This window comes from Helianthus annuus, chromosome 8 (genome assembly GCF_002127325.2).
Source record: "Helianthus annuus cultivar XRQ/B chromosome 8, HanXRQr2.0-SUNRISE, whole genome shotgun sequence".
Lineage (NCBI taxonomy): Eukaryota > Viridiplantae > Streptophyta > Magnoliopsida > Asterales > Asteraceae > Helianthus > Helianthus annuus.
Genome location: NC_035440.2, coordinates 162,374,782 through 162,399,759, shown reverse-complemented (window position 1 = coordinate 162,399,759; position 24,978 = coordinate 162,374,782). Strand labels below are relative to the sequence as shown.

Genomic DNA, 24,978 nt, shown 5'->3' with positions numbered 1-24,978 from the left:
AATAACGAAATCTTTCGTAATTATTAACCTGACCTTTCGGGTTTGAAGGGGTAACTTTGCGGTTTGGCCCTCGGTTAATTACAACTAAGGACCTCGTGTTATTTACCCGCGTTGTTAAGTCCCCGGTTAGTTTATTAATTATTCAGAAAGCCTTAACTTTCATTATTGACGTTTTTAACCCTTCTCATACGAATTCGATTATAACCTTCTCGTTTTAAAACGGAACTTCGCGGAATTTATACAATATGTTCTTGTGAGCGTATAATACTGTTACAAGGCCTCGGGAGCGTTAAAGGGTCACTCAGAGGTATAATTAAACATGTTGACACAGTTAACCCCTGTAGCTTGTAATCACTCACTTTCATCCGCGTTTCGCTTCCGTACGATCCATGATTTATTCGTTTGAAGGTACAAGCACCATTTAGGGTTACTATACAGTATATTTACCCTTGTTTGACATTTATAACCCTCGAATTTATATACTTTCAAGGTTTGTCAATATTAGTCCTTTATTTAATATCCATGCCACGTGTAAACAAACGACACGTGTTAACACATTATTGGACACAAAATTTCGAGGTGTTACAACACGTCTCATTATTTTAAGATTTTAAACTAAAAACACGCATTTTTTTTTAATTTCAAAATGCATCATTTCAAAACTTAGTTATAAAAATTAAGTTTACATGGTTATGGTATCCTAGATTACAAACTAAATAATTTAAACAAACAACATTGAGTTTAGTGTTTACAAATAAACATTGTCGCGGAAGCTTCAAAACTTTGTGTTCGGTTCTTGAATTCTCACTTGATCGGCATCCGAAATGAGACGAACATCACCTAAGGTCAAAACCACATCAATTATTAGTTTTGACAACTTTATAACATGTATTAACAAGTTCCGGTATCATACAAATAACAAAAAAATAAAATTTCAGATTTTTGATCTGTCGCGCCACGCGACAGATTCCTTTCAATCCTTTGCAGGCCGCGAGCGTGCCCGCGTGTCGCGCCAGAACAAGTGACTCCCTTCGCGTGCCACGGGGGAGACCGTTTTCCAGCGGGTGCAGGTTAAAATCCTGCACTTTTGCCCAGCACCATTTTCTTTCAATTTTTCAACTTCTAAGGTGCATAACTTTTTACCTACATGTCCGTTTTAGTCGATTCTTCTTCCTACGCGTTTGTAATTTAATTCTCCATCATATGGAGTTATAACACGACATTGAACTATTTCAAAAATTCAGATTTCAAGCTCTCGACTTGAAATCCCTTCTAACACTTTTAACCCGTTTAGGGGTTTTAATCTATTTAGTCTAAACTAATTCTTTTCTTTCCACTCTTCGTTATTCCACATCTAAAGTATATGCCTAAGTTCCACCACGACTACTTTTATGGCGGATTTAACATAAGGAACCCATAAATCCCAATTTCTACCCTTCGGTTCGTCATTTTACGCATAAGACCCGTTTTTAGACATTCGACCCACGAATGTCATTACCTATAATTTTTATACGTAATCTAAGGACTTCAATATCATAATATAAGTTCTTAAACAACCTCTAAAGGTCGTTTGCCTGATTTACCGATCAAGGGCTTTTTGGTCAATTTTATGTCCTTCATATTACGGCGAGGACCGTTACTATCTATTTGACTAAAAGTGCACTTTTATCTATAAAATTCATTTAGGCGTACCTGGCTCGGGTCATAGCATTGAATCGTTTAGATACCTTTTGCTTTTAAATTTTCTAGTTAAAAGCATTTCAAACCATATGTTATTTCCTGCGATCACCAAAACTCAACAAGCGGTCGTAAGTTATATTATTGCCAAATGGTATGAACACACCATTTAACCCATTTAGTCGAAATGACCATTTATCAATATATGATGGTATTTTAATACCATCTCACCCCTTAAACCTATTCCAATTTACATCGTGGGTTCTTATTAATTAAAAGACATTCCTTGAATTATTTAACCCGTTAAGACTTGCACCAAAAGGGTTGTTTTTTCAAATCTTTTATCTATCCGTCAACTCAGGTACGGATTATTAATTAACCACTTTTACCCCCTTACGGTTCACCCCATAACGTGATGTTCAATATTTCTTATTAGTTAGTCTTCACCCGACTAGTTTACCATTTTTTTACCCTTTTTACCCTAGTTTATGGTTTCTTACCATTTTTTCTTTATTCCGACTTACATTGTATTGTGTTGAAACATAGTATCTCAAATATTTAATCATAATTCAAAATCAGTGCATCACAAGTAAGGGTAATATAATTAAAAGGAGGTGTAAGTTTAACTTACCTTGCATCCGTTTTTTCTCTTCTTCGCGTATTTGATCCGTTTGACCCGCTTCCTTTCCAAGCTTCCACCTAGCTTGTCAATCGTCAAACTATCATATAATTTCCACAAGGTGGTTAGATTAGTCATTGGAGATCATGACCTTTACACCTTATGAATCTTTTTACTACTTTTCTTATTGAACTCTATCATAGGTCGATTTGACCCTTTTTTTAAAGTCAAATCACCAATTGACATATATAAATGCACTAACAAGTTCACAAGACTCACTTAGGCACATTATCGAACACTTTATTCATTGGACAGCATCTACGGGTTTTTGTCTATAAATGAAACCCCTTTTATCATGTTATTAGGCATTCCTACGGGTACCTAATCAAATCAAGTTCTACTTACAGCCGAGTAGGCGCGCGATTTCACTTAGGCATTTTAACAAATACCTAGTGGGCATAATTTTTTACACTTTTACAAACTAGTTCATAACTAGTTATTCTAACCATGTTTCACACTTTTTTTTCCAATTTTTGTGTCTAATCAACATTTAAATCTCAAATCTAACTTCAGGGAGTTCTATTAAGTATTAACACAATTTAACCATTATGATTCTAGGGTTCATCATGTTTCTACAAAACCCATTTAGCACTTAATCGGGTGATCATGAATTCACAATTATGAACATCAATTCAACAAGTAAATGACTAGGGTTTACTCCTAGACATAAATCATTCCTAATTTCATCCAAACTTCGATCATGCAAGCTAAAATTCCGATTTCATGCTTTCACCAAGAACTCAAGGTGAAACCAAATAGCAAAATTAGGCATACCTTATGATCCTTTCACGAAAGTGATCACTAATCTTTGCTTGGACTTCGTTTTGGAACTGATTTAGGCCTTCAATTTGATCAAATTGCATGAACTAGGGTTTGAGAGCAAGCTTGGTCCCCCCCCCCCTGTTATGTACGATCCATACACACATAAATGTGTGTTTGGAAATTAAATTTTGTTTTAATTAAAAACTAGTTTGATTTTTAACACCTTTGGCCCCTCATCTATTATTAGGTCCTTGTTTTAGGTGTTTTTAACCCACTAACATGTTACTACAAGACTTTCTTCCAACTAGGTTATTTTTATTCCTAGTTAGCTCATTTCATTTATTACCGATATCGAATTTATAGTATAAGGTTTATATTTTAGGGTACGACTCAGTTTATTTTAAGTCCCGTTATCTCGGGCTGTTTATAAACTTTTATTTCCTCAAAAGTTTTCGTTCAACTTTTATTTAATATTAGGTTTATTTGTTTAAATCCTAATATTTACCGGGTTAATTTCACCATTAACGGTATTTTTACCCGTTCATAAATATTAACGTGGTTTGATTACCAAACCCATTTTCGGGGTGTTACAAGTCTACCCCCCTTAAAAAGGTTTCGTCCCCGAAACCTTTCTCACTTAGTTCTTTAATTTAAACTGAACGAACTTAGTTTCATTTCTATGATATTCATTCTTTCGGACAATATTATCATTCATATTGACATGAGCGTCCTTTATGTGTAAGTCCTAATGAACCGAAATTTTCATTTTATATTTCATATCTTTTTCGTCTACTTGACCGAGTTGTTACCTGACCACTCAGTTGCGTTAGTCCGTCAACACGTTTATTTCACGCTAATCTTATGTTGACGAGCGCTTTACCTAGTTAATAATCTTCTTTTGACTTCAATGGTTTTACCGGCTTGACTGATTAGTCACCGCCATTTCGTGCCCCGGCACCCGGGCATACTATATTGTCATCTCCGGCTTTATGTGTGTTTACTATTTCTTAAACGACCTCATACTACTTATGTTTGTTAAAACATTGCTTTTAACTAAAAACTAAAGTTTTAGTTTACGTTTTCTCTTTATCTTACGTCTTTTTCTCATGTCTAGGAATTTTCGTTCTAAGTTTATTCCTGACCGTTATTATTCTTACGCAAAGAATTGTAACCAATTTTCCACACTTTACCCAATTGACCTGTAGCTTCTTTTACTTAGCCTCGTAGGCTATCTCTTTATATTTCCACCTTTTTAAGGTGAGATTCCAATGGTTTGTTTCTTTCTATTTGTGACCCAAGGGTCTTTTTGGTCCCGTAGACCTCATCACCACTTACTATCCCGAGGGTCATAACGATCCCGTAGATCCTCTTTTACACATGTCGTTCTAAAGTTATACTTTCGGTGTCAACGCACCCTTTTGATGTTTAGAAGTCGTCTATTTTCATTCCTGAATTCTATGGACCTTGACCGTAGTCTAATGCTGCATCCGCTTCCATTTTAAACTAATCTTCCGACTCTATGACTTCCTATGTCATTTACACGTCGGTTTGTTTGTTTTTTTTTTTTTTGCATATTGTTATCTAGTTTTTTCATATATTTATTTACAACCCATTAGCCGGGTTCTTTTATTATTATTCTTTTTATGTTTTTAGCTTTTCGGTTTCACCGGTTTGCGTTTACTTGCCCTGTCAAGCTTTTATACTTTATTTGTCTCGTTTGACTTATTCGTGTGAGATTTCATTACTCCTGAACGTCAAACTTCATTCTTTATTCGACCCGTTCAACTTTAAAATAGTTGAACGTAGTTATCAAAATTCATGTTTGCAAATTCTCATCGTCTTTTAGTCATGACTCTTAATCCGAGTCCTTTGACTTTCTATTTCCCGTTTCCGTCTCTTGGTTTACGCATACTTTCAAAATCCTACCCATCTATCGGGTATCTTTACCGAAGTCATCATCAAGTAACCATTCTTATATGGTTTTAGACGTCACTTTAATTTATTTGGTCGTCTTAGCGAAATTTATCGTTTTAATTCATTCAAGCCCTTTATTCTTTATTCTATCCCTTTGACTTGTCTGTGTGAATTTCATCACTTATGACAGTCAAACTTTATCTCGTATGCCTTAGCATTCACATTAATTGGTTCGTATTTTTATTTACTTTAATCTTTGTCCCTTCTCTCGGGCTCGTTATTCTAACGTAATACGCTTCTGTCATCCGACTTGCGTTTACGTTTACCATCAAACATTTTGCTTATTTGACTCATTTGGGTACCTTTTTAATTTGTCCCGTTCACCCCGTTCTTACTACATCGGATGTTAGTATGTCCATCATAAAAGTTCATGGTACCACGTATTCACTACTTACTTGGCCAAAGTAAGCGATCAACACCTGATATACATGACCTTTTATAATTTTCACATTACACCCCATGTAAGTAACGCCTCTATTTAGTTTTCTTGGAAATAACACCCTGGATAGGTATTCTATTCAGGTTTTTCCAAGTTTTTAATTTACATATGCAACGGTCAGTTTCTACGTATTTGTTGCATATTACTATTCACTCAATAAATTTAAAATGTGCACCTGTAAATGCATGCCCTAACGGGCTCTTCTTGTCGTTAACTTTGTTCGCGATCATCGCGCGATTTAGGTCCTTGATGCGTATGCTCTACTTGTCATACCTCGGACCGTTCCACCGTTATATCCACAATTCGTTCAACTCTCGTCATCTTCAGATGCGAGTATTCTTCAACTAAACATTTACAAAAGTTAGTAATTTCGACATTAATAAATACCCGTATTGTAATACAAAGCTTTTTACTACACGTGTCAATGCACGTGATTTCGTTAGCTATACTAATCATTTTCGTTGGGGTAACGTTTATTACACGATAACCCTATGTGTTGTTCACAACACTTTAATCATACTAAACCGTTAACATACTTGTACTTACCGGATTTGCGATCAAGCCTCGAACCGAACACACTTTACTCTTTAACCATGAGCTCTGATTACCAACTTGTAATACCCGTCTCATTATTTTAGGATTCTAAACTAAAAACACGCATTTTTTTTAATTTCAAAATGCATCATTTCAAAACTGAGTAATAAACACTAAGTTTACATGGTTATGGTTTGCTAGTTTACAAACTAACTAGTTTAAACATACAACATTGAGTTTAGTGTTTACAAATAAACATTGTCTAAAACAAGATTAGATTAGCGCGGAAGCTTCAAAACTTTGTGTTTGGTTCTTGAATTCTAGCTTGATCGGCATCCGAAATGAGACGAACATCACCTAAGGTCAAAACCACATCAATTGTTAGTTTTTACAACTTTATAACATGTATTAACAAGTTTCGGTATCATACAAATAACAAAACTTACCAAGACGTCTTTACAAACATCAGTAAAACTGTGGGAGAATGAATTCATACGTCCAAACTTCCTCTCAAACGATATTGATGTGAACATAGAAATCATTGGAAGTTTTGTTGGACAATGATGAACTTTTTCAAAAGGTGTCAGCAGATATGTATATGGTGCAGTTTTTTTAAATACCAACAGACATCCTTCTTTCAATGAAAGGTCAGCGACAACTGAGGACCATCCTTCTTTTAGAGCAAAAGTTCCATTGTGTTTTGAAAATCGGTAATCCTATCTCATACCGTTTACACGCTCTATAACGCCAACGTTACCAGGACCTTCTTTGAGTAAATGATTGTTTGCAAAGTTTTGTGGTATTATCTGTTGAGTTCAAGTATTTAAGTATTGGCAAATGTTCTATGTGAATTAATTGTTAACAATAAAACTGTAGAAAATGGTTTTAATGTAATAATCTTACCAAGATTTTGGAATTAAGAGAATCCAAATATTTATAAAAAGACATCTTCCAAGATATTATGTTTCTGGTTAAAAATCAAAGAAAAAATGAGACAATGTATTTTATCAGATACTTCATTATTTATAAAGACTGTGATAACAAATGTGAACCAACAATGTTTAACATATCTATGTCATTCAGATAACGCATTTAATATTTATCGATTTATCTAGAGTATAACAATAAATAAAGATTCTTCTAAAAACTGTAGAATCGAGTACCACTCTCAATAACTTTTTTTGGATGCAAGTCAATAAATAAAAGATTTGTCATTTAATCATATTCTTTAATATCAAGTAAGAAAAACAACAAAATATACCTTATCGACTGCTTTCAAGAATCCAAATGTAACACCATATCGAACAAAACTTCAAATCATAAACATTATAAAAAATAAAAAAACTTGTAAAATTAAATTGATATATCATCTAAAACATGCAATACAATGAGAACAGTCTTCATAACAGTTGGTAATCATGTGCATATGAAACTAATGTATATACAAATTTTAATAAATATTATTATACCTTGATCGAAGTTGTTGATGATGTCAAAAGTAAGAAGAATTCAAGTGGAGTGATTCAATATTTCAAATGGACATCGGTGATTAAAACTTGAAGCACTTTTTATGAGATCAGACAAACAATTTTGTAAAGGGGATTTGGAGAGTCGTTAAAAAGGTAAAGTATGTTTCTATCTACCTCTATGTAAAAAGGTAAACCGCCATTGGAATAATAAATTACATTTTACCGCCATTGAGATAAGGAACTTACATTTTACCCCCTAATAATATAGCTTTCTTTTTCAAATAAGTCAAATCATTTTTAAATAATTCAAACCATTTTCAAAATCCTTTGAAAGTCTTTTTCTTGAGTACTCAACAATCTTCTTCATTCAGATATTTGAAATTATGGCTACAGATAATAGAATTTCAAGTAAGTATGAACTGTTCTTTCAACCAAGTCAAAGTCAAGTTTGTGTTGAAGCAAGGAAAAAAAGGAAGCGTGTTCTGCAACAAAAGCGAAACAAGAGTGCTTTTCATCGTACATTGACATCCGATTCTGTTAAAAGTATTCCATTATTAAACACTCCAAGTGGTATGTCTTGTAGGTTTGTAAACAAAATTTTACAAGAAATATATATATATTTATATGTTATCTTTTGGGAATCCTTACACATGTTTCGTATTTTACAAGTTTCAACAACCAATGTTTAGAGAAGGAATGTGTATCATTTTCCTGCTTATGCTACTCCAAATATTAGCAGTAATTTGTTTCACTCATCTTCTGAAGTAAAAGGTATACTTACTTCAGATATTTTTTGGTAATTTCAAAAAATTTTCACAATATGTTCAAAGTTCTTTCCTTGAGTGGTCAACTATCTTCTTCATTCAAGTATTTTAAATTATGGATACAGATAACACAATTTCAAGTAAGTATGAAGTTCACCTTCAAGCAAGTCAACGTCAAATCTGTGGTGAAGAAAGAGAAAAAAGGAAGTATGTTCTTCAACAAAAGAGAAACAACAGAGGTTGTCATCCTGCATCAACATCTGATTCTGTTGAAAGGATTCCATTTTCAAATACTTCAAGTGGTATGTGTTATAGTTTTACAAACAAAATTTAAAAGAAATATGTATGTATATGTTATGTTTTTGGAATCCTTACATATGTTCTATTTTACAAGGTTCAACCAACAATGTCGAAAGAAGGAATGTCCATCACACTCCTTTTGGAAGTACTAAGCAAATATCCAATTTTGTTGAGAGGACTCCGTTATCAGATATTACAAATTGTATGTTTTAAATTTTATGAAACAAAAGATTTGTTTAATCTTAGGTTTTATGAATTGTTATATATATATCTTATTTTATAAGCTTCAATATAGGTGGAATATCTAAAATTGAATTACAAATGAGTGATGAGATGTTACCAGATTCTGTGGTTAAGAAGATTCATGGAATTTCTAAAGGTATAAGATACGAATGTAAATTCCTGTTAACTTTTCAATATGTAGAAAACTTATGTTGACTTATAAATTTACTAAGTATGTAGATTATATTGATCATGGAGATGTCATCTTTGTGTGTTCTAAATGTGATGCAATGTTATGGGAAGATGAAATGCTTAGGGGAAATCAAAAACGTAACAAAACATCATATTCTCTTTGTTGTTCAAATGGAGATGTTGAGCTACCACGACCGCCTACACCTCCTCCATTACTACGTCATTTATATAAAAGTCGTACCTCACAGTCTCGCAATTTCATGGATAATATTCGAGCATATAACATGATGTTTTCCTTCACATCTCTTGGTGGAAAGGTTGACAAAAGTTATCAGAGAGGTAAAGGTCCTTATGAATTTAGACTACAAGGTCAGAATTATCATCGAATGGGTAGTCTACTTCCAGACGATGGGGAAGAACCTAAATTCCCCCAGCTTTACATATATGATTCACAAAACGAAGTTGTAAATCGTCAAAAAGCAGTAAGTAATTTCTTTATGATAATTGTGGCATTTAAGAATATATATTTTGCTTTTCAGTATATTTACATTCATTATCATTTGAAATGAATGTAAATTTTAACATTTTATATTTATGGCAGTTCTCAGATAGAATGCAAAACTACAAGAAACAACCAGCTTGATAGTACAACCATAGAGGGTCTTAAAGATATGTTGGATTCTTGCAATCCTCTTGTCCAATCCTTCAGAATGGTAAGAGATTGTTTTCAAGAAAATGAGTTTCAAGATGTAAGCTTGAAGCTTATTGGAACAAGAGATAAGGATGGAAGAGTTCACAATTTCCAACAGCATCAGAAATTGTTGCGTTAATACATGGTGATTTTGATGGAGCATTTGATAAACAGGACGTTGTTAGAAAGAAGTCGGTTGGTCTTCAAAGAATTAACGAGCTTCATCCCTCTTACCTTGCTTTGCAATATCCACTTATTTTCCCATATGCGGAAGATGATTATAGAGTTGGTATTAAACATAGAGGGATTGCGATTGATGATGAGGTACTTAGAACCAATCTTACAATTAGAGAATTCTTTTGTTACAAAATTCAAGATAGACAGAATCAGTTTTCATTATTAGTTAATGCGAAAAAACTATTTCAGCAGTTTTTGGTTGATGGATACACGATGATAGAATCTGCCAGGTTGAATTATATAAGGACACAACAACCTAAACTTAGAGTACAAAATCTTAAGACCTTGAATGCTACTGTTGAAAGTGGAGAGAATAATGCCTCAAGTTGTGGTAAACCTATACTTTTACCTTCATCATTTACTGGTGGTTCTAGATATATGATGCAAAAGTACTTGGATGCTATGGCAATTTGCAAGTCTGTTGGATATCCCGATTTATTCATAACGGTGACTTGTAATCCAAACCGGCCTGAGATTTACAGGTGTTTGCACGATAAAGCTCTTAATGCTGAAGACAGGCTGGATATTATCTCTAGAATATTCAAGTGTAAATTGGATCATCTTATAAAAGATTTCAAGAAACATAAATTCTTTGGTGATATACAAGCAGGTACCCTTTAGTTATATTTTTTACTTTGAACAACTAATTATATTTATCTAACAGCCCACTGTTCAAAAATTTCAGTTATGTATACAGTGGAATTTCAGAAGCGTGGACTCCCACATGCTCACATATGTTTGTTCTTGGGTGCTGAAAGCAAATTTCCAAATGCATCTGATATTGATCGTGTTATTACTGCTGAGATACCAGATAAAGAAAGAGATCCTGAATTATATGAGCTTGTCAAGCAATTTATGATTCATGGACCATGTGGTACAGACAACCCACTTTGTCCATGTATGGTTCAGCAAAAATGTTCTAAAAAAGTTTCCCAAAAAATCGTCGCGACACGCGGCAAATTGAGAGGGGTCTCTCGCGACTCGCGGGAGACATCAAAGTTGGGAAAAATTATTTTGTTTGATTATTCGTTGCATAGAAATTGTTTAGACTTATATCTAAGCTATCAAAACTAACTTTTATGTTGGTTTTGATCGTAGGTGAATACCAAGATGCCCCGGATAAAGATCAAGCTCACCGAAGAACCGAACACGATCAAGAATTAAGCTTCCGCACTATGTATCGTTGTTATGTTAAATGACGAACTCACACATGTTATGTTGTATAGATTTAATTCTGTAAAAAAAAAAGAAGATTAATGAAACTCGTATTTTCAATGTATTTGAATTTATAATTACATGTTTAATTACGTAAGATTTACGAATACCCTTAAATAGTAGCAAGGGTGTTACAAGTTGGTAATCAGAGCTCAAGGTTAAAGAATAAAGCGTGTTCGGTTCGAGGCTTGATCGCAAATCCGGTAAGTACATGTATGTTAATAGTTTAGCATGCTAAAGTGTTGCAAACAACACATAGGGCTATCATGTGATACATGTTACCCCAATTAAAATGATTGATATAGTCAACGAAAATACGCGCGTTGACGCATATAGTAGAAAAGCCTTGTATTATAATACGGGCAATTATTGAAGTTGACATTACTAACTCTTGTGAATGTTTTAATTGAAGGACACTCGCGTTTGAAGACGGCGAGAGTTGAACGAATTGTGGATTTGATGATGGAACGGTCCAAGATATGGCAAGAAGAGCATACTCATCCAGGACCTAAATCGCGTAACGATCGCAAATAAGTAATGGCAAGAAAGCCCGTTAGGGCAAGCATTATCAGATGCACACTTTTAAATTTAATTGCACAAGTAGTAATATGCAACAAACACGTAAGTAATGACGGTTGCATACACATATGATAGAACTTAGAAAACCTGATTTCCAAGAGAAATTTAATAGAAAATGTGTTATTCACGATGATGAATAACAAATGAATAACAAGATTTGTTCATATGGAAACTTGGATTGGGGTAATTATCCAAGTGGAAAACTCTCAATTTAATGCTATTGAGAAAAGAAGCAATCGCATTAACAAATGTGATTATATATTAGTTTGATAAAAAGGAAAAACATTATATATGTTCATGAATGAAACATGTAAATCAAATAACTGTTAAATAGTAACTGAATAAATGGTTGCCAATGAAAGTCAAGAATATAGAAAGATTAGAGGCGTCACTTACATGGGGTGTAGTGCGGAAATTATGAAAAGGTCATGTGTGTCATGTGTTGATCGCTTACCCTGGCCAAGTAAGTAGTGAACACATGATGTCATGAACTTTTTATGATGGACATACTTACATTCGATGTAGTAGGGACGGGGTGAATGGGACAAATTAAAAAGTACCCAAATGAAACAAATGAACAAAATAGTTGATAATAATGTAAACGCACAGCCGGGTGACGGAAGCGTATTACATTAGGATAACAAGCCCGAGAGGAGGGACAAGGATAAATGTAAATGATGATACAAATGAATGATCAAAAGAAAATTCATGGAAATGAGTTATCTTGGATGAAAGGGCCATGGTAAACAAAATGGTCAAGTAAAACCAAAGTATAGATGATCCGTCGGGTCATAAAAACAAAGGTGTTGCCCACACGAAAAAGATAATCAAGGTTGCTAACTTTAGTCATAGTAAAGCAAGGATAACGATGATAATCGTCACTCATAATTAATAGGGCCGCCAATAGTGGTCACGTAAAGAATAAAAGACATGGTCGAATAAAAGCGACGGATTTCGCTAAGACGACCAAATAAATTAAAATAACGTCTAAAACCATATAAGAATGGTTATTTGAAAATGACTACGGTAAAGATACCCGATGGATGGGTAGGATTTAGAAAGAATGCGTAAACCAAGAGACGGGAACGCGAAATAGAAAGTCAAAAGACTCGGAATATGAGTCATGACTAAAAGACAATGAGAATTTGCAAACAGAAATGTTAATAACTACGCTCAACTATTTTAAAGTTGAACGGGTCGAATAAAGAATGGAGTTTAATGTTCACAAGTGATGAAATTTCACACGAACAAGTCAAACGAGATAAATAAGGTATAAAAACTTGGTAGTGCAAGCAAGCGCAAACTGAATAATGGAAGCGCGAAACATTAATGAGTCTACGTGATGGGTCATAAAGGAGTATAAGTATGAACCGGGTAATGGTAAGCGTAGGACAAACCGACGTGTAAATGACGTTAGAAGTCGTAAAGTCGGAAAGATAGTCCGAAAGTAAACAAATGAAACCTTAGACTACGGTCAAGGTCAAATGAAATCCAAAAACCAAAAGTAAATCGTTCTAGACATAAAAAGGGTGCCTTGACACCATATATATATATATATATATATATATATATATATATATATATACAGTTGAATAAAGACTAGAATAAAAGATGATCTACGGGATCATCATAACCTACGGGATAATAATTAGTGTAAAGGCCTACGGGGCCAAAATGACCCACGGGTCATGAATTGAAGCAAAGGGATCATAAGGGTCTCGCCTTAAAGAGGTGAAAGCTTAAGGAAATAGCCTACGAGGTTAAGTGGAGGAACCTACGGGTCAATAGTGTAAGGTGAGGGGACTTGTTACGGTTCCCCGCGTAAAACGAGAACGGAAAACAATAAATTATGGGTTGTCAATTTCCTTGATATGAGTAATTGACATAGTTAAAGAGAAAAACGTTAAACTAAAACTCAGTTTTAGTAAGGAATAACGTTTTAACAAATATGAATACTATAAGGCGAATTCGGAAATAACACATATCAAAGAGTATGGGTCTTAACATCGTTAGGTGCGAGACGATACATTCGAAAGAAAGAACTTCGATAGTGAAAAGTCGAAATAGACTTAAACAAGACGAGATGAGATCACAGTCACAAAAGTGATATAGAATATAACCACGTTATAACGTGAGTTACAAGATATGGAATCATAAACACGCAAAAGGCCGATTACGGCAATATAGTAAACCCGGGTGATGGGGTATAAGGTAACCGGTGACTAACAAGTCTAACCGCCGGATTAAATAATCAATAAAGATAATGGATACAAGCTGAAAGTAACGGCCCTCGAGGCCTTGCACATGAAAGACGCACGCGTCAATATAAAAGTGAAAACTTTTGACCAAAAGGAACAGATGCCTTGAAAACGAAACTAGGTTCGTTTGATTAAACCATAAAACTACGTAAATAAGGTTTCGGGGACGAAACCTCTTTAAGGGGGGTAGACTTGTAACATCCCAAAAACCGGGTTTGGTAATCAAACCTCGTTAATAGTAAAAACGGGTAAAATAACGTTAGTGGTAAAATTAACCCAGCGAATATTAGGATTTAAATAACTAAACCTAATACATAAAAAAAAAAGAGAAGGAGATAAATACTTTGAGAAAACAAAGTATTTAAAAATGACCGAGTTAACGGGACTTAAAATGTAACGGGTTATAGCTTCCCGAACCCATTAAATTAACTAGGAATAATTAACCTAGTTAATGAGGAGTAAATAAGTAATAAAACATGGAGTTCTAGTCCCTAATAATTAAAATTAAACTTGAGGGACCAAAACTGTAGGACCGGTTTTGGCACCGTTCGATTGCGTAACGAACGTTTCACGTGCGGAATCCGTGAACGAACGTGACCGAACACACGATAACGTACTACTAATGTGATTCCATTGCTAAACTTGACGTGTACGGTACAAGAATCACAAATACAATACTTTCTCTCTCTACTTTCTCTCTCTAGAAAGTCTTCTCCAAGTCTCCTCTCTAAATCACTTCTAAAAGTCTCCCCAAAATCTTACTAAAATCATGACATATCTCCTATTTATATGGTCAAGGCAACTTAGTGAAAGTTCACACTAATTACAAGTTTGCCACCTTGCCATTTCTAACTAAATATGACAATATGCACTTGATTCCTTCCGGCTTTTCACTACGACTCGGATTGACGAAGGCGATAGACAAAATATGCATCAACAATCTCCCCCTTGGATATTGTCGTAGTCAATCTCGTAGTGAAACTCGTAACAACTTGTCTTTCTCTCTCTCTAAGACTTTTCAGGCTCCCCCTTTCGTCAAGTTTCCGTGCTTTTGGGATCGACACCTGGCTTTGCGTATCAACAGATTGAATGTTGACAGAATCTTCAGTGAGAGTCTTCAACATGACATTCTCGGATATAGTTCGGTCTTCTTCAAGAATTCTGCCTGGATCTAACTTTCTTTGGCTATAACCTTCATCAGACTCCCCCTATCACTCTGCTAGGATAGTCGTCTGGGATTTTGTTACCACCATCGAAATTATCTCCTGGCTTCTCTCTGTTCAGCTCATCATCTGCATCATCTCAAACACTCTATTACAAACAAATAAAGTTGTGTTTCAACTTAATGAATCAACAAATCATTTGAGAATTTTTACAATTTAAACACTGATCACAAATTTGAAACATTTCAATTACTGATTCAACCTAATGAATCATTTTAAACATTTCAAACGATTTAACCAACCTGTCTGTTCATCAAGTTTAGCCTTTGAGATTTCGAAAATCAGCTCTTCACCATCAGTTGTCGAAAATCTTTTTGGATTTTTTAAAATATGAAACATAAATGCAAAGACAGAAATTTAAATGCAAAACAAACATATTTTTTGTGAGTTTGTGCAAGAGGATCATATCAGTTTTTGAGACATAACACAAGCACCGTTAAGCTTTTAATCGTTTTAAGTTCTAAACGATTCACGTAGATTGACGATATAGTTGTCCTCTTAAATTTTCATACAATTTTCAATCTATTCAGGATACTATTTAGGTATTTTATGAACTTAGTTCAATTCATGTGTCCCACCTCTTGAATATACTCCCGTATCCAGAATCCCAATATTCAGTCTTACAGGTATGAACACTACAATGATGTCTGTATATAAATTAGGGGAAAGATGCGAGAACTGAGGGATCTCAGGTCAGAACTTCCGTTCAGCAGAGAGATATCAGCTTCGACTTAGCAGTGTGTCCCCTTTAGAGGATCTTTTCAGCTACAACAGATGATTATCAATTTTATTGTCTAATCAACTGAGGTCTTTATGCTATATTTCAAGCATTTTGTGGAAAGTATTAGCCAAGGACTAGGTCAGAACTACCGTTCAGCAGAAGTCCCGGAATAATACCCCAGACATCACAGAGTATAAACACCTAGTATATCAGAATACGAGACCTTTCAAACGAGATTTCAGGGGTTACCTATATATCCAAGTAGTGTTCCCCACGAATTTCACAAGTTTGAAATTTTAGGTTTATATCCCGAATAAATCTACTAAATGTACAAAAACCTATCGTCACATCATCAGTGAGACCGTTTATCACATTTTACATTACATTTCTTTAGCATGCTGTGATAGTCCACTGATTTACTATCATTTCCTCTTTTTCACAACAAAACTCATTTTTAAATTTTTAATGTTTTTGACATTTTCAAATTTTCTAATTTTTTTAAAATTTTTCTCCCCCTAAAATCAAAATATGTTTCAATTTTGATTTTCTGGGAAAATTTGAAACAAACTGTACAAACTTGACAACCTGATGAGAATCACTTCAATTCTCTATCCACCTGGCATAAACAATCAGAACTCCCCCTCACAACAAACTATTTTCCCATTGTGATTTCAAAACACTTAAGTTTGTTTTAATCAAAATGGCTTTTCCGGAAAACTTAGTTTGTTTACCAAACAGTTTAGGTACGGGGTTACTTCATCATCTTGTTTTCTACACAAAAGTAGGAAAATCCAAGTACAAGTTAATGTCCTTGATTTACCATATGCAGTCCAGAATCCTCTGTACCACTTGTAAAACATTCACAAACACAACCAAACATCTTTACCGTTTGCATGATTGACGTTACCGAATAAAATTCAAGAAAGATGCCGCTTCATGATCCACGATACCATCTTGGGATCTCCGGCAATTCCTGCAAAATCTTCAAACACAGATTTAAAAAGATGTCGATTCATGCTCCACTCTTACAAACCTGGGAGCTCCGGCAAGTCAGGTTTTTTCTATTTGAATAGTTTCACCCAAGCCTGACCAGCCTTGGGTGATTTTGAATTCTTGTTCAACAATGGTGGAAAATTTTTCTCATCCATTGTTAAACTAGAATTCTCGACCTTTACCTCAACACATGGCTCTTCTGGTTTTACCATACCAGAATCATTGCCTGAATGTGGCTTGTCTGACTTTAATGAGTCAGATTCATTGCCGACATGTGGCTCCTTTGTTTTCGAAGAAACAAATTCATCGCCAGGAAGTGAAAACTTCACTTTCTTCTTCTTCTTATCCTCTTTTGTCCTCAGATTTGTATCTGAAGAATTCATCTTGCTTGACTTTGCAGCCGAGGAAATTGATTCATCAGCACTCTTCTTCGATCTGTCGAGTGAACCCGAGGACAAAATCTTTTCGAGATATTCTCTCGCTTTCTTTCTCTTTTTCCTCAGTCGATCTCTCTGCCCCTGAGAAAGCTTCACTTTTGTTTCTTGAACTTTAGGTTCTTTGACCTTCTGTTCTCTGACGTTTTGGCCCGAAACTTTCAATTCTTTGGGCTTGACAACGACTGGTATCTTCTTTGCCATTTTCTGAGAATTAGCCCTCAATCTGTCATTCGATCTTCTTGGGCAATCTCGGGCAATGTGACCTTTGATATTGCAATTATAGCACCTCTTGGTTTCATAACTCCAGTATTGGCAGTTAACAGCAATATGCCCCTGATATCCGCAGCTGTAGCACACCCTGTTATCATACCAGTTACCACCTTTTTCACACCAAATGCTCAGATCATAGCATTGTCTGGCTTGGTGATATTCCTTCCTCAAATGTGCTGGTTTTGACACTTTTGCACTGTGGTTTGTTCTGCACACAACAAATTTTGAATTTTCATTTTCTATTTTTTGTAATTTTTTCTTTTGATTGGATGATCGTACTGATGAGTTTTTTCCTTCATTTTTAAAGTTTTGATTCTGTTTTACAATCTTCTTCACAGGTTTTTGCTTAGAGCATTCACCTTTTTCAGTTGATTGCAGAACAGTTTTCTGAAATTTTTCTTTCAACTTTAAAAACAATTTTTGTTTTTCTTTCTTAACATTTTCATCATCAGACTCTGTCACAGACTCATCTGCTGAATAAAAATTCTCATTTTCCTCATCAGTTTTATCATCACAATCTTTGACTTTGACTTTGTCAAAGTTCGTAGCCTTTTCACTCATCGGAACAGAATTGATCGGTTTTGGACAAGGAATATTCAACTTGTCAGATTTAGTCGCAAAACTGATCAATTTCTTCTCAAGTTTATCTATCTTGGTCCTGGAATTCTTAGCTTCTTCCTCAAGCTGAGATATTCTCTCAAGATGAGACTTGATGGAATTGTCATTCTCAACCTTCAAACTTTCAAGAACAGACTTTTCATTTGTCAAAATTTTGATCTGTTCCTGAAATTTTGATTCATTCGCTTTTAGGTTTTTGTTTTCAAGCTTTATCCAGAAATCCTCATCTTCTGACGATTTCTTTTTGCTTTCAAGCTCTTTCACTAACTCTTTGATTCTCTTTTGAGCGCTTTCACCTTCTTTTTCAAGTTCGACAATCTTCTGAAGATGGGAATTTATCATCTTTTGTTTTTCAATGTTGTTTTTACTAAACACATTTTTCCCATCTTCAAGAATTTTCACTTGCCCCTCAAATTCTTGATATTTCAAAGTCAAACTGTTAAAATCAATCAACAGTTTGTCATTTTCTGCTTTCAACTTCTCACAATCTTTTTCCAGAGAAAGAATCTGGTTTTCAGCAACGTGCTTCTCGTCTTTCAACTTTTTGACTTCAAATGCCAAACTTTCTATGTCTCTCACAAGTTTGTCATTGTCAGTCTTAAAGTTATCGCATGTTGAGCACATTGTTTCATTCTTCACCGATTCTTCAGCTTTTGAAGTTTCTTCTTCCTTTGCTATCAATGTACCTGCACAAAACAATTTAACGAAATCAAAAGGATTTCCATTATTATCAATATAACAACCTCGTTTGAAATCGTATTTCAGCACATGTTTTGCCCTGATACATTTAGTAACCCTTTGGTGCATCTCTTCAATCACATCTGAACTTAGATCTAGCACATTATATTCCAAAACCTTGATCAAATCTTTCTTTTTCTTTCTGGTTTCAAGTTCATGAGTTTGAAGTTTGCTGATGAATTGATTTAGAGGTAGTTTTGAAAAATTTGAGTTCTCCCTTAAATTCTTCAAACATTTACTCCATTCAATCGGTAATGCATCTGCAAACTTCTCCAATTTTTCAACATTTGATGGGTATATCTCATGATCTTTCATATAACTCAATAAAACACTATATCTGTCTTTAAGATCATCCAACGTTTCGTCTTTCAGACACACGAAATATTTGAACCTTTTTGCCCATCCATCTTTGCTCACTTTTCTATAACCCTCATCTAGAAATCCGTGATGCCAATCATTAAATCTTTCGAAATAATAGTTCTCCTGTTCATCAAACACCATTGCCATTTTTTCGCAAAAACAAACCCGACACGTGTTTACCTTCAAATGGCAGCACCTTCAGTCCACTATACTACTCAAAAATTGGGCCTTAAATGCAAAGTTGAGCGGTGAAGTGGATTGGGTAATTTGGCGGTGGGCTTAATCAATTGGGTTTTGGGCGGTGAAATTTGTGTGATTGGGTAATGGGGCGGTGATATTGTTTGGGCGGCACAAACAACAAAATAGTGGGCGGTGGCTTTTGGGTTTAGTGGGCCGACAATGGGTTGGGCGGCAAGATTTGATTGGCCTTTAAAACAGTTGTGGGCTAGTAGTGGGGCGGTGGACAAAAGTGTGGGTTGGGCGGTGGGCTAGTAAACAACAACAACAGGCCAGTCAAAATGATTGGGTAGGTGGAATCTTTGGACGGCAGTGTTTAATGGGCGGTAGAACTGTTCTTTTCACATGTACTTGAACCCTATTCCAATAACCACTTTAGCCGACAACCTTTTGCAAATGTCAACAACCTGTATTGCCTTTTCAGAACCTCACGTGAAGAAGACGACACATAAGCGATCCACGATCTGACACATAAGCGGTTCAGATGTTTACCAATAAGCGATTCAGAAGTTTAAGGTGATGACATATGAGCGGTTCAGAAGATTAATTACGAGCGATCCAGACATCAATTTCGAGCGGTTCACATGAAGATTTGGAGCGATCCTGGAAAAATGTCACAAAAGCGATCCAGCTGTTCAAAAAGCGATCCACAGCTGCGAATTCGGACCGAAAAATCGAGATTTCTCCAAAACGGCTTGGAGTTTCGAGCTAAAACTTGGTAGGGTTGTAGATCGGGTCTAAACGCACATCATATTCAAAAATCAGACGAAACGGACCGTATTTACCTGTTCAATTTGACGTTTTTCAGTAAAAAAACGTAAGAAACAAGTAGAAAGTGAAGAAATCGACGAAATTGGATCTGAATCGGCTCAAATCTGTACGAGAACGACGTGTTTGATCAAGCAATCGAGCTCCTAGCTCTGATACCACTTGTAGGACCGGTTTTGGCACCGTTCGATTGCGTAACGAACGTTTCACGTGCGGAATCCGTGAACGAACGTGACCGAACACACGATAACGTACTACTAATGTGATTCCATTGCTAAACTTGACGTGTACGGTACAAGAATCACAAATACAATACTTTCTCTCTCTACTTTCTCTCTCTAGAAAGTCTTCTCCAAGTCTCCTCTCTAAATCACTTCTAAAAGTCTCCCCAAAATCTTACTAAAATCATGACATATCTCCTATTTATATGGTCAAGGCAACTTAGTGAAAGTTCACACTAATTACAAGTTTGCCACCTTGCCATTTCTAACTAAATATGACAATATGCACTTGATTCCTTCCGGCTTTTCACTACGACTCGGATTGACGAAGGCGATAGACAAAATATGCATCAACAAAAACCATTAAAAAGGAAACAAGTTTTATATAATAAAAAAACACACCACACACACAAGATGTGTGTGTGGATCGATCATCAGGGGCGACCAAAAAGGGGTAAACCCTAGCTCATCTCAATTTCACCAAATTGGAGGGCAAAAGTAGCTCAAATCGGATGCATGATCACGTATAAACGATCACCAAGTCAAGGGGATCGTAAGGTATGTTAAATTTTGTAATTTGGTGATGTCTTAGAATTTCTTATGAACACTCATGACCAAAATTCGTGAATGAAAAGGGAGTGTGTGAGTGATATGTGTTGAATTTATGCTTGGAAACAAACCCTAGATGAAAAACTTGATGAATTAGTGTTGAAAACTAGGGATTTGATGATTTCCCTTGTATGTGCTAAGTGGGTTTTATGACAAGAAGATGAACACTTCAATTAGAGTGTTAAATTGATGAATATTGATGTCATGATACTTGTACTAGGTGTAGTTCATGAACACTAGACATGGAGGGTTGAATTTTGATGTTAACCTTGGTAAAAATAACTAGTTATGAACTAGTTTGAAAATGTGTAAAACTATGCCCATTAGGTGTTTGATAAAATGCCTAAATGAATGCTAAAATGTGGAAATTTCGGGTGAAACACATATTTGAATTATATGACAAATTATGCGAAGTATGAACCGATAAGGATTCAAAGCGTAAAGTTAATCTAGACTTAATTGTGTAAATGATTAAAGTAGTTAACTTTTGATAAGTTAAGTTAACTAATGAAAAAGTCGAATAGAAGTTTCGACATAGAAAATAAGTGAGGTGGAATAGTCGTGATTCTTAGTGACTAATTTAACCACCTCGTAAATGTTGACAATAGTTTGACGCCTAACGAGCTAGGTGGAGGCTTGGGAAAGAAGCGGTCAAACGAATCAAGCACGAGAAGAAAGGCGTATCCGGGATGCGAGGTAAGTTAAAGCTTACACCTTTTTATTTAATATCTATTGGTTTATAGATTATGAAATCAAAAGTCATATTCGACTTATGATGTTTCGACCCGACATGCGCGGTTCGGAACAAAAGACAACAATGATAAACCATGTTGAATAGTTAAAAAGAGCTAATAAGGTCATTTAGTCATAAGGTAACGAGTTTTGAATGATTACCTTATAAGGTAAATCAATACAATTAATAAGGGTAAAGCGGCAATGTGGTCACTCGTTGACGATAACCGTTAGTTTTGAAGGACACTTTATGGCGTAAGATATAAAGGGGGGTCAAAATAATCAAGAAATAGCTTTATAAGTAAAATTGACCGTACGGTGTAAACCGGCACAAGTCATGTAGACGAGATAATAATAAATCCATCTCGCAAAAGTAAACGGTCATATAGACCAGACGGGTCAAAAGGTGAAAATATCACCCTTTGACAATATCGGCTAATGTTCTGTCGAGTTGCATGATTACAGGAATAAATACCGATTGAATGTTGACATCGCTATTACTTAGCGGCTACTAAGGCAAGGTATTAAAACGGGTCAATATGTTGATCCAAGCCAGGTACACATAATTATGTTGTAGTTAAAAGTGCTATTTTAGTCAAAGAATTGGTGAGAGTCCTTCGTCGTAAAAGAAGGACCAAAATCGACCAAAATGCCCTTGTAGGCTAAATTGAACAAACAACCCTTAGAGGTTGTTTGGAAACGAGTTTTATGATTAGGTAAATACTTAGAATAAGTATAGAAGCTGAAAGAAGTATTATATTAGTCAAACGGCACTATTTGAGTTTTTGCAGTAAAATAATGATTAGAGAGGTAAAATTTGGTTTATATAGATCACCACATTAAACCCACCATAAATACAGTTGTGGTGGGAGATTATAGGATAAGAAATGTGGTGATGGAATGCTAGAAGCAATCGAAAGCGATTTTAGGCTCGAAAGTGCTTAAATACCCTTAACGGGTCAAAATAAGCATACGAGCGAAAACGGTTTAAATTGTGTAATAAACCTGTTATTAGAACCTAAAATGGTAGATAACATTAATTTGAAGAAGTGTATGTGATATAGGGATCAAACAAATACGTTTGTTTGATAAAATCACTAACGGGTCAAAGTTTGGAAAAAGGGTAATAAGCCGAAGACTTAAAAGTCTTAAATTTTTTTTTAATCCGGATGTTGGATTTAAGACTTTTAAGTCTTCGGCTTATTACTTATTTACTCCTCATTAACTAGGTTAATTATTCCTAGTTAATTTAATGGGTTCGGGAAGCTATAACCCGTTACATTTTAAGTCCCGTTAACTCGGTCATTTTTAAATACTTTGTTTTCTCAAAGTATTTATCTCCTTCTCTTTTTTTTATATATTAGGTTTATTTATTTAAATCCTAATATTCACCGGGTTAATTTTACCACTAACGTTATTTTACCCGTTTTTACTATTAACGAGGTTTGATTACCAAACCCGGTTTTTGGGATGTTACAAAAATATGTAGATGAGACTTGTGTTGATTCTGAAGGATATCTTGTCTATCGTCGCCGTCAAACAAGTAATACGGTAGTAAAGAATGGTGTGACACTTGATAATAGATTTGTAGTTCCTTACAATGCTCTCCTGCTCAGAAAGTATCAGTGCCACATTAACGTTGAATGGTGCAACCAGTCAGGTTCTATCAAATATTTGTTTAAATATATTAATAAGGGGCCTGATAGAGTCACTGCTTCTGTTTTTCAATCCAATAGCACCAAGAATAATACGGAACAGAATGTAGCTGTAGATGAGATAAAAGCATACCTTGATTGTAGATATATCTCTGCTTGTGAAGCTGCTTGGAGAATATTCATGTATGATATACATTATAGATATCCAGCTGTTGAAGTAATACCTTTTCATTGTGAAGATGGTCAGAGTATTGTGTATAACGATCATGATAATTTGTGTGATATTGTTACTGATCCAACTGTGAAAATGACAATGTTTACAGAGTGGATGAATTGTAATAAAGTCGATGAATTTGCCAGGACATTGAGGTATGTTCAGTTTCCGGGATATTATGTATGGAATGCTAAAAATCGTGAATGGAATCGAAGAAAGCATCCGTATGGATCAATTGGGAGGGTACATTCTGTCCCACCATCACTTGGTGATTGTTATTACCTAAGGATTTTGCTGAATCATATTAAGGGACCAACCTGTTTTGAAGATATAAAAACAGTTGATGGGCAGGTTTTTCAAACATTTAAAGATGCATGTTTTGCACGGGGGCTGTTGGATGATGATAAATAATATGTTAATATTGTCAAAGAAGCTAGCACATGGTTAACCGGAGATTTCTTGAGGACCTTTTTTGTAATGTTGTTGCTGTCAAATTCGATATCTCGTCTTGATGTTTTTTGGTCGGAAACGAAGTCCCTGTTATGTGAAGACATTCTGTATCAGCAAAGAAAGATAACTGGTATTGCAAGTAATGTTATTATTTTATTAAAGTTATATCCAATTACATTAAAATTATGCAATAGCTCTGTTATTGGGAAAAAACTAATACTTTTTTCAACATTTGTTTAGAATTTGGATCTTCAACAGGAAGAACTTGAAAATATCTATCTATCTGAAATTGAAAAGTTGCTACTTACCAATGGAAGTACAGTGAGAAATTTTGATGATATGCCAAGTGTTCCGGACAATTATGTTTCATCGTCGAACAATCGATTGATAATGAAAGAATTATCGTATGACAGACTAGCTCTTCAAAGGGAACATGATCGTTATGTAAAGTGTTTAACTGCCGAACAGGAAAGGATATATAAAATTGTTATAGAAGCGATTGAAAAAGGTGATGGAGGTGTGTTTTTTGTATATGGTTATGGTGGAACTGGAAAGACGTTTCTTTGGAAGACATTCTTAGCTGCATTACGATCAAAAGGTGAAGTTGTATTGAATGTTGCATCCAGTGGAATTGTTTCACTTTTGCTAGATGGTGGTAGAACTGCTCATTCAAGGTTTGTAATTCCAAGAATTCAATATGTTCGATAGAGCCTAATACTGAGTTAGGTGATTTAATTAAA

At 35.0% G+C, this 24,978-nt stretch overlaps 1 protein-coding gene across 1 annotated transcript; it reads left to right on the top strand.

Annotated features, from left to right (window-relative positions):
• Positions 1-8,413: 8,413 nt before the first annotated feature.
• Positions 8,414-24,946, top strand: LOC110914392. Its single transcript, XM_035976165.1, has 10 exons — positions 8,414-8,600; positions 8,693-8,800; positions 8,894-8,977; positions 9,061-9,494; positions 9,621-9,761; positions 9,878-10,027; positions 10,130-10,550; positions 10,626-10,814; positions 23,433-24,139; positions 24,479-24,946. Exons 1-10 carry the CDS (start codon positions 8,414-8,416, stop codon positions 24,944-24,946), a joined length of 2,889 nt encoding a protein of 962 aa, XP_035832058.1.
• The last annotated feature ends 32 nt before the right edge of the window (positions 24,947-24,978 follow it).

Coding starts and splice junctions, on each gene's coding strand:
- LOC110914392 (XM_035976165.1), top strand. CDS start 8,414: ATGGATACAGATAACACAATTTCAAGTAAGTATGAAGTTCACCTTCAA. Junction 8,601..8,692: donor ATTTTCAAATACTTCAAGTG/GTATGTGTTATA, acceptor CTATTTTACAAG/GTTCAACCAACAATGTCGAA. Junction 9,762..9,877: donor AAGAAAATGAGTTTCAAGAT/GTAAGCTTGAAG, acceptor TTTGATAAACAG/GACGTTGTTAGAAAGAAGTC.